Source organism: Sphaeramia orbicularis, chromosome 12 (genome assembly GCF_902148855.1).
Source record: "Sphaeramia orbicularis chromosome 12, fSphaOr1.1, whole genome shotgun sequence".
NCBI lineage: Eukaryota > Metazoa > Chordata > Actinopteri > Kurtiformes > Apogonidae > Sphaeramia > Sphaeramia orbicularis.
In genome coordinates this window covers 58,169,899-58,184,359 of record NC_043968.1, presented here as the reverse complement: position 1 = coordinate 58,184,359, position 14,461 = coordinate 58,169,899, and the positions used below count along the sequence as shown (strand labels likewise).

At 37.0% G+C, this 14,461-nt stretch overlaps 2 protein-coding genes across 4 annotated transcripts in view; one reads left to right on the top strand and one right to left on the bottom strand.

Annotated features, from left to right (window-relative positions):
* The first annotated feature begins 548 nt into the window (after nt 1–548).
* psmb7 (proteasome 20S subunit beta 7) lies at nt 549–6,349 on the top strand. Its single transcript, XM_030149543.1, has 8 exons — nt 549–648; nt 1,935–2,028; nt 3,126–3,223; nt 3,327–3,467; nt 4,060–4,175; nt 4,263–4,321; nt 4,402–4,553; nt 6,133–6,349. The coding sequence occupies exons 1-8, from the start codon at nt 587–589 to the stop codon at nt 6,236–6,238; spliced, it is 828 nt and encodes a 275-aa protein (XP_030005403.1). The 5' UTR covers nt 549–586; the 3' UTR covers nt 6,239–6,349.
* Nucleotides 6,350–10,825: 4,476 nt separating this feature from the next.
* nek6 (NIMA-related kinase 6) overlaps nt 10,826–14,461 on the bottom strand; it is a 34,416-nt gene continuing 30,780 nt past the window's right edge. For all 3 annotated transcript variants that reach the window (XM_030149541.1, XM_030149540.1, XM_030149542.1), the window contains exons 9-10: nt 13,312–13,425; nt 10,826–12,374 (exon numbers count right to left, since the gene is read on the bottom strand). In XM_030149541.1, coding sequence (XP_030005401.1) covers nt 12,264–12,374; nt 13,312–13,425 — 225 coding nt within the window. In that variant the 3' untranslated portion in view covers nt 10,826–12,263. The remainder of the gene's footprint in view (nt 12,375–13,311; nt 13,426–14,461) is intronic.

Here is a 14,461-nt window from a genome sequence, read left to right as displayed (position 1 = left end):
ACTTGCGCAAGTTTCAGGAAGAGTGTGAAGGCAGTTATTGAGAAAGAAGGAGGACACATAGAATAAAAACATTTTCTATTATGTACATTTTGTTGTGGCAAGTAAATTCTCATGACTTTCAATAAACTAATTGGTCAAACACTGTCTTTCAATCCTTGCCTCAAAATATTGTAAATTTTGCTTCCCCACCCTGTGTGTGTGTGTGTGTGTGTGTGTACACACACATATATATATATATATATGTATATATATATATATATATATATATATATATATATATATATATATATATATATATATATATATATATATATATATATATATATATATATATATATATATATATATACATTTAATTTATTTATTTTCTTACAAGCGAAATATATAGGTCTTACAATATTTCATTCATGTTTTTTTTTCAGACATATTGTGTAAAATTTGAACGTAGATAGTTCACATGTGATACCGCTCCACTGGCGTTGTCATCGTGGCTCAGTGTGTCGTGTGCTGCTTGGTGTCCGTGAACGCACCACTCTGCTTTAGTTTCCTCCACTTCCCGGAAACACAAACCTGGATTTTCATCAAGATGGCGACGTTAACAGTGAGCCGGCCACCGTTCGGAGGTTTCAGTTTCGAAAATTGCAGAAGGTAAGCTCCCTCATTATGATGGAAATCACAGCAGAATAAACACATTAGTGAGTGTAATGCAGGTGTTCTGTTTGACTTCAGACAGTGTGTGAACTAAAGCAGTTTGGATCCAGTTTTCCTGCTGATGTTAGCTAACGTTCACTGTCCATCGGCCGCCGTACAATGACTCAGGCATTTCAACATGCTAGTGATAACATAAAGGAGAAATACATCTGACACAGCTCATACATACTTGAAAATTAATTATCAACTTACTTATACTTCAGAGTTTATAATATTATTGTAAAATCCCAGCATTTATTTTTTATTTATCATAGTAGACAACCGGACGGAACGTTTCTCCTGTTTAATCCCGCTAAGTGTAAAATAAATTAACCTAAAGTTAAACTGAAGCATCAGAAAAAATGTCAGAAACGGAAAACAGACACAGTTTTAGAAAAAGTTATATACGTCAGACAAGAACCTGCTCCTTTGAATAGAGTATATACATAAAAAATGTAATGTTCTTTGCTTCTTAGTAATTTAACATAGTTTCCGCCCAGGTTTATTGGGTTAAACTAAACTGTGTAGTACAGAACAGAATGTCGGTGACCTCAATACAACCCAGGTTTAATTGAGAAAATAATGTGAAAAACACATTACAATTAAAGTCGAGCAATATTTGCTTGTTTCTGCGTGTGGTTTCTCAAAATTAATGTTTCTCACTGATTATTTAAACAGCTGCGTTTTACTAGTGCGAGAAAAGTTATTAGAAACAACTATCTTTTTACACCTGATGTATCAATTTTTCTCGATAAAACACCTGTAATGTCCCATCAGAATAGTCAGAAACAGCCTGCTAAAGAAGCTCTCTGGTGACCAACAGCAGCATCATAACAATAATATTATTAATAATAATTTTAATAATATCAGTATAAAAATTGTCATAAATACATAAAGTTTCATTGTGATATTTAAAAGAAGTCTAGGCCTAGTGAGCCTTAAATCAGTAGGTGGAGACTTTCATAGTGTCAGGGTTCTAATCCAAATGCTTGTTCACTGTTTGATATTTAGTGTGACCTTTAGATTTTTGGCTTAGATTTTGTCCAAAATACAGCACTCAACCGTAAAATGTTTGGGAAAAACCTTAAGATGTCAACACAAGATGTTATTGTCTTTTCTTTTTTTTTTTTAACCATTTCTTTTCCATAAAGTTGTGGAGATAGACTTCTAAGATTGGGTAAAATATGACTTTGTCAGTGCAGTTTTATTTCATTAATTTTGTTCATGTTTTTTTCCTTTCTCAGAAATGCAGTTTTGGAAGGTGAGGCTAACAAAGTCGGGTGCAGCTTGCCTGCTGCTCGTAAAACAGGAACCACCATCTGTGGTGTCGTCTTCAAGGTAAGGGGACAGAGGCATTCCACAGCTGTATAATATGGTAACATTTTACCCCATACAGTTCCAGGTTTTCACAGTTCTTGTTTTGGGTCAGTGCTGTAAGTGTTCAGTAAGTCCACTTTAACCTGAAGGAGTTTGTGTCAAATGTTTGCTGGCACTATAAAACAGTGTTTTTGTAAATTCAGCCTCTGACTTAAAACTTAAAATGTAACAGTATAAATATCCACCCTTCATACCTCACTCCCATGAGGTTAAAGTATTAAGATATGATGTTTTTATTCATATTGTCCAGTGATAAGTTTGGCTGATTCTTGTTAAACTTTTGTGTTTGTGGGCCAAAACACGGTATTCAAAATCTCTCTGACGGGACATTTAGAGACTATTTGACAGATTAGTGTTGCTAAATGACCCACATTTTTACTTTTAAATTTATTTTTGCTTTAGTTGGACCATAAGGGATTATCCAAAGCAAGGAACTACTTTATATTGAAATAAATGTCGGAATGGCAATTAATTACAGTTCGCTCTCTGATGGGACATTACTGTGTTTTGAGCCTTATTCATTTGCTACTTCCTGTCAGTTCAACCAGCCCTAATTAACTCTGTGATCAGTTCGACATACAGTTTTCTGTTACTCATGCTGTTTTCTAGCCTTTTCTGAATGTAGATGACCAAATTGCCATTAAGCCCTGGGTTTCATCAGCTGACCACTGCATATTCTTTATTTTTTACTAGTTTCTTAGACTTCAACGTCATTTCCTTTCACTCTGTTCAGGCCAATGAAAGGGAAACCTGATATCACCTTAAAATAAAGTTTCAGTGTGCTCCACAATATTCAGAATTAATCACACAAACCAGAAAGCCAGTTGAGAATAAATCATTTAGTGATATTTACATCCATACAAAGTGGAATTGCACACAATTTGTGTTTGATTGAAATGAAATAGAGAAGTCCCCAGTGTCTCATATTATTGTTTTAGTGTGTTTTCAATGAGTTACATTAAAAATATTCACTGCTTTGATTTGTTGGATAAGTTTGTTACAGAGCCCTTTTAGGAGATTTGATTGAATATTAATAATGTTGTGTTTTCCCTGTGAAGGATGGGGTTGTCCTTGGAGCTGACACCAGAGCGACTGAAGGCATGGTAGTGGCAGACAAGAACTGTTCCAAGATCCACTACATCTCCCCCAACATTTAGTAAGTGACACACACATGAGTTATGAGTGTTATAAAAACAAATGGAAACCTGCTGCTGTAGTGACGTATTGTGTTACTGATGGGTGGTGATGTGTCTCTCCAGTTGTTGTGGGGCTGGAACAGCTGCAGACACAGAGATGACCACTCAGATCATCTCATCCAATCTGGAGCTGCACTCTCTCTCCACGGGCAGGCTGCCTCGTGTAGCCACAGCGAACCGCATGCTCAAACAAATGTTGTTCAGGTAAAGATACTCTGACTCTGAACTTCCTGAAACCTGTTAAATGCCAGGAATGCTAGAAATGAATCTGTTTTATTATTTTTCCTCTTATGATTTAGCTTTAATCTTCTTGCATGGATAATTTTGTAGTTAGGGAAAGAAAAGGAAACAGGAACAAGCAGATGGGTGATAATTTACCCAAATGTTAGTTAACAGGGTTGGAAATATATTGTTTTTGTTGCTTTAGCAGAAATTAGCTGTTGAACTGAACATTTAAGTCATGTTAATAAATATATAACTGAAGATAAACTGAACAACAATCAAGGTATATCGGTGTATGATGCCTAATAATATCTACTGGATGATATCGGAGTTAAATTTTGTTATTGATATGATATGGATCATTTAGACATCCTGTCTCTGGTAAAAATGACTGAACTTCCCTGTAATAATTGTACAAGGGTGAATTGATCATAAAGTACAAATTTAAGTGGCAAAAGCTAATAAATGTATTGCAATGTAGTAATTTAAAAATGAAATATTTATTAGTATTTTGACTTTCAGAGCATTGTGGGTTAGTTGATGTACATCTCATATGTGTACTGGTGTGTTTCAGGTACCAGGGCTACATCGGGGCTGCTCTGGTTCTGGGTGGAGTGGACTGTAACGGTCCTCACCTTTACAGCATCTACCCTCACGGCTCCACTGACAAACTCCCCTACGTCACCATGGGTCAGTATCCACACCCTGCATTCATTTCCCACAGTGAAGAAGTAGCTTCTTTATCGTCTGATTGGTTCCTCTGTTCTTCTTGTTCAGGTTCTGGTTCCCTCGCTGCAATGGCGGTGTTTGAGGACCGCTACAAGCCCAACATGGAGGCGAGTTCACCTCCCACTTCACTTCTGTTACTGAAGTGTGCTCTGGTTTACACTTGAATATTAACATCGTTTGTTTGCAGGAGGAGGAGGCCAAGCGGCTGGTACGTGATGCCATCGCTGCAGGAATCTTTAATGACCTGGGCTCCGGAAGCAACATCGACCTCTGTGTCATCACCAAGGGCAAGGTGGACTACATCAGACCCCATGACGAGGCCAACAAGAAGGGTGTCAGGTACAAGTCCTCTTGTCTTTACTCCAACCTCCGTTATGTCTGTGTCTTGACTGAGTTTCCAATTATTTTTGGCATGTTCTGATATTGATTATATCATACCCGGATACTATACAGCACATTTCTGTACTTTCCTAAAATAAGTAGATTCTATAAATAAACTGAGCTTGTGGAAAGGAAAGTTTGCATTTTAATAATATAGACTAATACATGTTTTTTTTCTCAAGTATGATTATTGTTTTGATTTTATTTACCTTTGTACAAGTTTAGCTTGTAACAAAATCTCAAGTGTTGAAGTCGATGTTTCCCATGGTCTTGCTTTATGTGGGTAGGTCACTGTAGAGCAGGGGTATTCAAATCCAGTCCTCGAGGGCCGGTACCCTGCATGTTTTAGATATTTCTCTCTTCCAGCACATCTGGAAGCCATTACATCATTATCAGGCTTCTGCGGAGCTTGATGATGAGCTGATCATTAATTGAACCAGATGTGCTAGAAGAGGGAAGTATCTAAAACATGCAGGATACTGGCCCTCGAGGACCGGATTTGAATACCCCTGCTGTAGAGGATGTAAATGCAACGCAGCCTCATTATCATTTTATTACCCAATGATAATCATGATCTTCATTTTTCCCTCAAGTGTATGTTGATTCCAAATCTCAGTCAATCCCTGTCAGCTACACTCTGAGTTTGGTGACAACTGCAAACTTTTTTTTCTATTTTAATTTATTGCAAATCATACGTCACTTCAAAAAAAGCCCTACACTCACAGTAGTTTGTTGGATTATGTCACACATTCACTGTGGCACGGTGTCAGTTAATTTATTCAATATCACAGTATTTATTTCCATCATGTTATGAACACATAGCATTGCTGAACCTAGACCTGACCAACTGACTTGTACTGTGGGCAATAGGCATGATGGGTAATCCCCACATCTGCCTCTTTTCTCCCTCTGGATCAGGGTCAATGTGGACTCATCAGACCACATGAACTTTTCCCTTTGAAACACAGTCCAATCTTTATTCTCTGATGTTTCAGATGCTCCTCACTGCATCAGATAAAGAACTTGTCACAGCAAAACATGTTAGTCACTGCAGTAATTATCCAATGGAAGGCTCTGACTTACTTGCTTAGTTAAATCCAGGTGGTTGCTTTTTTGTGACTGTATATTTCCTGCTGCATGTACATTTTTACGCTAACAGAATGTATCAGACCAGCTCACATGATCAGTCTGACTCATTAGCGTAACGTCATTATTAAGTGGATGACTTATTGTCTCGTTGCTTGTTCTGCTTGAAGAGTAAATGAGCTTGAAGTCGCACAGCTGTGAGTACAGACATTAAGTGTGGAACGCCGCCGTCCGTCCCTCACCGACTAACTTTATCTGTAGTTCTTCCACTAACATCTCCACTGTTTAAACTGTGCGTCACTACAGTTACAGGCTGTCTCTGTGTGCAGTGGCGTGCTGTGAACATCAGATTAACATTAAACAAGCTGTAGTTTGCTTGTTTAATGTGATAATCGCCACAACCCTGGCTTTTATCAATACTCACTTTGTGATGCGTTTATCCCCCTTTCAGGACTGGAGACTACAAGTACAAGAGAGGAACGACCGGCGTGTTGTCAAAGACAGTCCTGGACCTGGAGGTGGTGGAGGAAACCGTACAGACCATGGATACATCTTAAATACTTTAGATTCTATTGGTTGTTGTAATTTGACCCTCATCAGCTCCCTTAGGCCTAAACCCCTGAAATGGCATGTTTTTCCATGTTTACAATAAAAATGTTTTGAGTTGATAAATGCCTCAGTTTATTACTAGTAACTTAAAGAGCTGTACAATAAAGAAACGGTGAAGTCTGTTAAAGGAACATCACTCTATAGCTGGGTTTGGCTTTAATATGTGTTCAGTGTTCCTCATTTGGATCCACAGGAGATTTGCTGACTGAAGGCTATGGGATGGGAGTATAGAAAATGTAAAGATAAATATGAAGAAAAAAGATGAAAATGTGCACAATATAATTAGAATTTACCAAGTACATAAATGTCTGTAAAAGTGTCATTTCAGTTTAGTCAGGCAAAAGTATGACCTGTCAAATAATTTCACACTAGTGAATTTTTAAGACATTTAACATGTAACTCGTACTAATGCACGTTACCACAAAAGACTCAAACGAGAAAAGACACTAAAGCATCTTTAAAAAGAGAAAATATCAGTAAAGTAGATGCATACGTTTCAGAATTGTAGAACATATGGTTGTGGTTCCACACTAATTGTCACTGCATAATTGAATGCCTTTAAATGTGTGTTTTGGTTGTGGGACCAGTTTGCACCAACCATAGCTATGAATATACAGGGTGTCCCATAAGTCTCCATACATAGGAAAAATGTTTCTTGACATAAACCATTTTTATTTATATAATATGCTCTATATGACTGCCATTTTGTCGGGAACACATTTCAATGCGTGTCCTCCACTGCTGAAGAACTATAAAGAAGAAATATAAAGAAATACATGTTAGAACCATATATGTATGGAATGTATTGTCTCCCATGTATGGAGACTTATGGGACACCCTGTAAAATGCATGAAGTACCAAAACTATCCACTAAGGGGCGTCATATTACTTTCATTTAAATATAATTTAACGGTGCAAATACTGGACGCAGATGAAGCCCTTCATAAACATGAGTTGTGTACATAAAAGTAACTAAATGATGTGCATGTTGTGAAGAACAATGGTAACAAAAGTAGAGAGGAATGTTTACAGAGAATAAAACCAACAGGACATGGTGTTTTCAAGTGAAATAAGACTGACTCCCAGACTGAACTTGGTCTCCACACGGAAATTTAATGTCATGTAGCACAGTAATGTTGGTAAGAACTTAAGGGCAAAACACTCCTGAAGAAGTGAAGTGAAAAGTCAGAATTCAATAAGTACAGTAGACGGAAGATAAAGATAATGGTTGACTAAACATGATGAAATAAACAAAACCCCTCAGTCTGTTTGTATCACAGTCACCTTTTATACATCCTTGATTTTATAGAATACATCTCATTTTTAAAATAATATTCAGGTATTTATTTGTGGCATTGTACATTAGATATGATCCTTAAACCTAGTCTGACAACTAGAGAAAAAAAAAAAAAATCTACCAAAATCACTTTCACAGCATCTCGTTTCCATGGCGATTACAGTTTCACAGTGACAGTGGTCGATTCAAGCACATAAGACTTGAATGTCCAGCGGGAACGTCACATAAAACCATTTATCTGCAACATCTGTGGAGCGTAAACACCTACCACCACTGGACAGCTGGGGTTTTATTAGAAGTACCTGTTCATGTTATGACAGAGTATCAGGGCCACGCTGAGGAGAAAAAGAGCTCAAGAAAACAGTTGTACTGACGAGAGACGGATATGTTAAATCACAGGTGTCAAACATGTGGCCCGGGGGCCAAATCTGGCCCGCCAAAGGGTCCAGTCTGGTCCTTGGGATGAATTTGTGAAATGCAAAAATTACACTAAAATATTAACAATCCTTTTAGTTCAGGTTCCACGTTCAGACCAATTCAATCTCAAGTGGGCAGGACCAGTAAAATACTATCATAAGAACATATAAATAATGACAACTCCAGTTTTTTTTCTTTGTAAATGTAAATATTTTCATGTACTTTACACAAAAACTAAGTATAATTTTGCAAAAAAATGTGAATAACCTGAACACATGAACAACCTGAAATGTCTTAAGGGAAGTAAGTGTCATTTTAACAATATTCTGCCTGTTACTAAATGTTTTGTGTGTTTGTAGATCCACTGTGATCTGTAAGTTATAATATACATGTGTAAATGATAAACTGAGGCAGAATATTGTTAAAATGACACATTTTTTTTAGCTTGTTCATGTTATTCACATCTTTTGAAAGGATAGTTTGTAGATGTAAACCTTTTCATAATGTAAATTTACTGTTTTTGCTCTTAAACACAGAGAAAAGTTTGGAGTTGACCTTATTTATATATTATGTTATTATTTTACTGGTTCGGCCCACTTCAACTCAAATTTTGCTGAATGTGGCCCCTGAACTAAAGTGAGTTTGACACCCCTGCATTAAATAAACTCAGTAACTGCACAATAACGTTGTGATATGTGATAATATTGTTTTGAAATTTAGAAATAAAGGTGGGAATATTGTAATATTACAAGAATAAAATCATAGTTTTAAGAAAAATGTAATATGAGAAGTTTTATGTATATTTTGTGGGAAAATATTACACAAGTTAAGTTTATTTTGGTCATAGTTTAAGTCAGTCATATTGTCATAGTGGAAATACAATATACCGATTATTATATTAGGAACAAAGTCACAGTATTACACAAAGATGTAATATTGAGATATAAAGTATATGAGAAAAATCTTCTATTTTTTAAAGAAAATGGAATATTATAACAAGTTTGGGAAAAAAGATGCAATATTACAAAAATTAAGTTGTAATTTATCTGTATGAGATTGAAGGTAAAGGAAGATGTCACCATAGTATTGTATGGTATAAATACAATATAATGAAACATTAAAGCTGTTGGTTCATCAGTAAACCTACATTCATTAAATACAGTCAGTCTGCTGCGTTTGGGTCAGCTGGGAATTTTTACAATTCATAGTTTTATTACAACTTCTTTTAACTTTTTTTGTCGTGTATTAGGATGAATGAAGAAATAATGAAAACCAGCTTTTTTCTTAAAATCTTCTTCCTTTGTTTTCATGTTTTTTTTTTAAATCAATCTCCAAACATCATATTATTTAATCCTCAGTGTGGCTCAGATATTCCTTCATAGGATGTGTATCAAATGTTTACATTCAGCCAGTATTTCATATTTAGTTTCTCAGAGACTCTGATGATTAAATGACTCTTCATTCTATAAATGAAAACTGAAAACAAGATGTGAAAAATGTTTTTATGTGACATAAAAATAAAAAAAGTTGAAGCTATAGTGATCAAACTAAAAGAATGCAATCAGAGGTTAAAGACAACGACTTCTGAAGTGACTCATGGAGGAAGTGGACTTGACTCCACGTGAGCTCATGGGAGGAAGTTGTGAGTGATGGCGGTATCGGTATCTCAAGATCACAACGTCACCGCGTTAAACACGTGTGACTAAAGTTAGACATCCTCCAAACTGGACGGCTCTGAGCTGGAGTCATACGGGAAGAAAGAAAATCCTTAAACCAAATTAGATATTTACTGTATTGGTTAACGTCGGTAGAAGTCTGGCATTTAAATAACATTGATAGAAATGATAAAAACAAAAACCATACAGGGCGGTGCAAGTCTGGACATCAGTTCTAACAGCCTGGCTCAAACAGATAAGCAGTTTACACACTGCCTGAAGAACAAAACTCAGGGCAAACATGTCTAAGTAAAGTCTTCTTTCACGACCCACTGCTTCCATCTGTGAGGGAGGATGTGACAAAAATAAATCGATCTAAAGTGTATTTGATGAAAACGGTGATGACATGTTGAAATCAGAGCCACGTTTCATCACTTTCCCTGTGTTACTTGATTTTTACGAGAACACAGAATAATGTAAACACAGATCCAACTTGTAATGAACGGCTCTCACCTAAGAACTAAATAACTGACTCTGCATTTGAAAACATCCACACAGACTCTGAATTGACCTTCAATAAGTCACCTGAAGTGAAACCCCCCTCACCTCTTTACAGGTAATTTTTGATGATTTTTTTAATGAGGGTTGGAACATAAAACATGTCAAATATACTATATTTATTGTAATGAGCCACATGTTCTGGAATCAAAACTAAAATGTAAGAATCGACTGAGCCATGACTGAGAATCCTGCTGTGATTTCTGTACGAATCCATTCAACTAAGACATAAACTTATCACATGTATGAACGGTATAAGGTTATTATGGGATGTTATCTTTGCTAATTCGCTGTTTGTTGATCCACATTTCAGACTAAACTGTGACAGTTCTGACCTCGTTTGGACTATTCCAAACAGATCTTTAGTTCAGCTACTGACGACACAAACTGTACAGAAAACAGGTGATTTGTGGTTTTACTGTGGCTGTTTTCAGTTTAAAAACTGAGCTAAGCTAACGGAGCTAAGCTAACGGAGCTATAATGTAAACTATCAGCTGATGCAACATGAAGATTATAAGACACTGTTATTTTGATTGACTGTTAAAATAACCAGCTATGAATTTTTATCTGAAGAAGAAAATTTGATGATACCATAATACAGATGAGTGTAAACAATGAGCTTTATACTTTATTCAGTGAGTGATACAGTCTGTGGATGCATAGCGTTGATTCATTGGTGGTTTTTTTAAGTGTGCTTTGATATATAACTTCCCACTGCTGTTGAGTTTGGAATATCAGTACTACATAGAATGCCTTCAAAGAGTTTTAACTAATGTTCTATAAGCTGAAAAACTTGTCCTGTAGTTTTTTGTGCCTGATTAGGTGAAGAAAATTAAATCCATGTGTCAAATTTTCTGTTTCTTCACACTGCAGTTTTTACTACACAAGAACACTTAGTGGAGAAAAATATGTGAGTAATTATCATGGGGTCTCTGCAGTGTTGCGATAGAAATGATGAACTGCACGTGAAATCAAAAATAGACAAATGATCGTCAGCTGATGTGACTGACCTGTCAAACGTTATCCATCCTTTAAAAGATGAACTGGAGACCTGGGTTGGGATCAAGTGTTCTCTAACCAGTTCAAACAGCTGGGCAGGAAGAGAACACTGCTTGGAAGAATATGTTGAACTAAAACTGAACAAAAGGAACATTTTAATTAAAAAAGTGAGAGCGACGTGCCAACACTGTGGCTCCATGTGCTCTTCAGGTCCAGGTCTTGGCTTCATTAAAGAGTCAGACTGTCTCCTCGGGCAGGTGGTGTAGACACTAAATTCTGCGTCTGCTTCTCGGTGTTTATGACTTGATGAGCTGCCCACGAGTGGGCACAAAAAAAAAAAAAAAAATTCCAACAGAATTAAGACCAGGTTCACTCTAGGGATTATGTACAGATCTACTTGTGATAGAAGTAAGTTTAGTTGCTGATGATTTAGCTTTGTACTCACTACACGCTAAATGTTTGGCAAGACTGATGTTTGCTAGTAATGACTTAAAATGTGTATTAATTCAACTGACATATGTACTAACAGTGAAAAGAATAGAAATGATATGATTACAAGAGCTGATGATAAATACTGATATTGCTGAGCCTTACTGAAACACACTTTACTTTAAACAGGGTATGAACTTGGAATGCAATTCCTGTGGAGTTACGCAACAACGAAGCTCAGAGAAATCTGCCCCGTCTTCATAATGAGACACATTTCTCTGTTCAGAGCTAAAGAAAAGGCATAAATGCAGTCACCTCTGTCACCGACGAGCAGGCTTTAACGAACTCCACTTTCCACGGGTGCTACACCACTAACCCACCTCTACGCGTCCTCCACGAAGGAAAAGAAGTGGGTGTGTGTGTGTCCAAACACCACAGTCCACTTTGTGCAAGTCTTCCTGTGGTTTGCTCCAGAGCTCTGCACAACAAAAAGTCAAGATGAGGCTGAGGCAAACGCTTTTCTGCGAGAGCGGGCAGAGCGTACGTCTTAGTGGGTCGAGGTCCTCAGATTGAGCAAAAAAAGGGGGGGGGGGGGGCTCAGAGCAGAACTGGCGGCGCTCAGGTGCTCGAAGTCCACATGTGCATCTGTTTGGCAAACTGCAGCACAAAGACGATGTCTGGCCGCTGATCCGGGTCTGGGTTGATGCACATGCTAACCAGGTCCCGCAGCTGCAAAGAGTGGACTGCATTAACCCTTACATGTCCACAAATCTATTGAGTGTCTTTATTTATAGCGGTATATAAGACCATTTCAAGCAATGTGTTCCAGATAAATGCACTGACACCTAGGTAGGTTTTCCTGTCCTAATTTTGGTACATCTTGGGGGGAAATAGGTCTACATTTCTCTTTTATTATTGGGTCTAAAAAGCTGGCAAAGTGCCAGATACCAAAATGAACCCAGTTCCACTCTATGGAACTCACTCCCATAAAACATCAAGAACTCAGACTCAATACAAAACTTCAAATCACTACTCAAAACTCAGCTGTTCAAACTTGCATTTTCTTGAGCCTCTTTCTTTTCTCTCTGTTCATTTTGTTTTGATTGTTTGTGAAGCGTCTTTGAGTGTCCAAAAAAGCGCTATATAAGTGTGATGTATTATTATTATTATTATCATCATTATTATTAGAAGCACCCATATATTAATAATTAACTGTTTCTCTACGCTGCTGTCACTGGTTCTATAGCTCCTATACAGTGAAATAACGCTATGAACTACTACCGCTAGCACGCTCATAATCGCTATTATCATGTATTACTTTAACACAATATATCTTGATACAAAAGTAAAAACACAGAAAGATTTATATTCTATTATTGGCAGGTGACAAAATAAAATAGACCATTACACTGAAAAAAACTGCATATTTACACAAGTGTGGAAAAGTTACCTATTGTCCCTTTAATACTGAAGACCTATAGACAGACTAAAAAAAAAGACCAAGTTTGGTAACTATCACTGTCAGGTTTCTGAACTGACTTTTAAGAAAAGACACAAGATGAGTTTGGTTCAGCCTAAAACTACCCACTCATGTGTTTCAGCTGCATGCAGAAGGATGGGGTTAAGTCTGACTGAGGCAAATGTGAATGACTGTTTTTTGATGTACCTTCTCGGAGTAATGGTCAGGTGGGAGGGGAGGGTAATCACACTGCTCAATCTTCTGGCACAGGGAGAGGAGGTTCATCTTGTCTCCATAAAATGGACTCTGCAGAGCTGCCATCTGCGAAGACAAAAAAACCCCCACAAATGTGAACGCCTCCGGTTCTAGGGAGGAGAAAGGAACTTGTCTTGATAATAAAAATCAGAAGCAGTCCTGTAACTGTGATTGCATGAAGAGTAAAGAGGCTCCAATTTGGCCGACGTTATTTCCTTCCAACAGTGTGATTGTTCAGGAAGGTATTAAGACGAAAATAATGTTATAATGCATTAGAATTAAAAGTACTAAAAGGTGTTAAGCTTGAACAGCTGAAAGTAAGGTACATGTGATTAGCAAAGTATGAAAACCCCAACAGTGGGTAGGTCTATACTGGTCCAGGATTAGGGATGTGATGTGGTCCTCAACAGGAAAAGGTGGACTCAGTAACCTTTGACATTTTTCTGAAGAATGTTTTTCAGCTTTGTTTCTACACCCGCCTCAGACCCAGTCTCCGTCCTAATAAGACAAGATCCAAACATCTGTGGACTTTATTTCAAGTCATCCTCATCACTTGGGTCCCAACATTTATTTGAGCTTTTTATCGTCTCTTTTATTGTTTATTTTATCGTCACTTGAAAAATAAAAAAAAGAGGAAGGTGTTAAATGTTATTTTAGCTTTAGCCACAAATGTTTTCACAAAAGTCTTGAATCTAGGAGGTTTCCAGATGCATGTCTGTAATTAAGTGTTATGTCTTTAGGCTGGTTGGTCGATCCATCCTTTTGTTGGTTGATCATGATTAAATTCAAAATACATTTTCTTGGCTATTTCAAGTCAGACTGATATGAAACTTGGTAAATGGGGTTAATGCTGCTTACAGGAAAAGTCTGGACATATACATAGGATAGTAGCCAAGGTATGGTAATATACTGTCATATAATCATGCAAAAAATTAAATAATAGGTAGGAAGATACTGTAATGTCAGCATATAATGTTAAGTTCTGACGAACGAACATGGATGCAATGGTAGAATTTCACTGAATATTTTGTGCACATTTTTGTGCAAAATTCCTATAAAATAATGAAAGTAACATTTCATTTAAGTTCCAAAAACTGTTGTA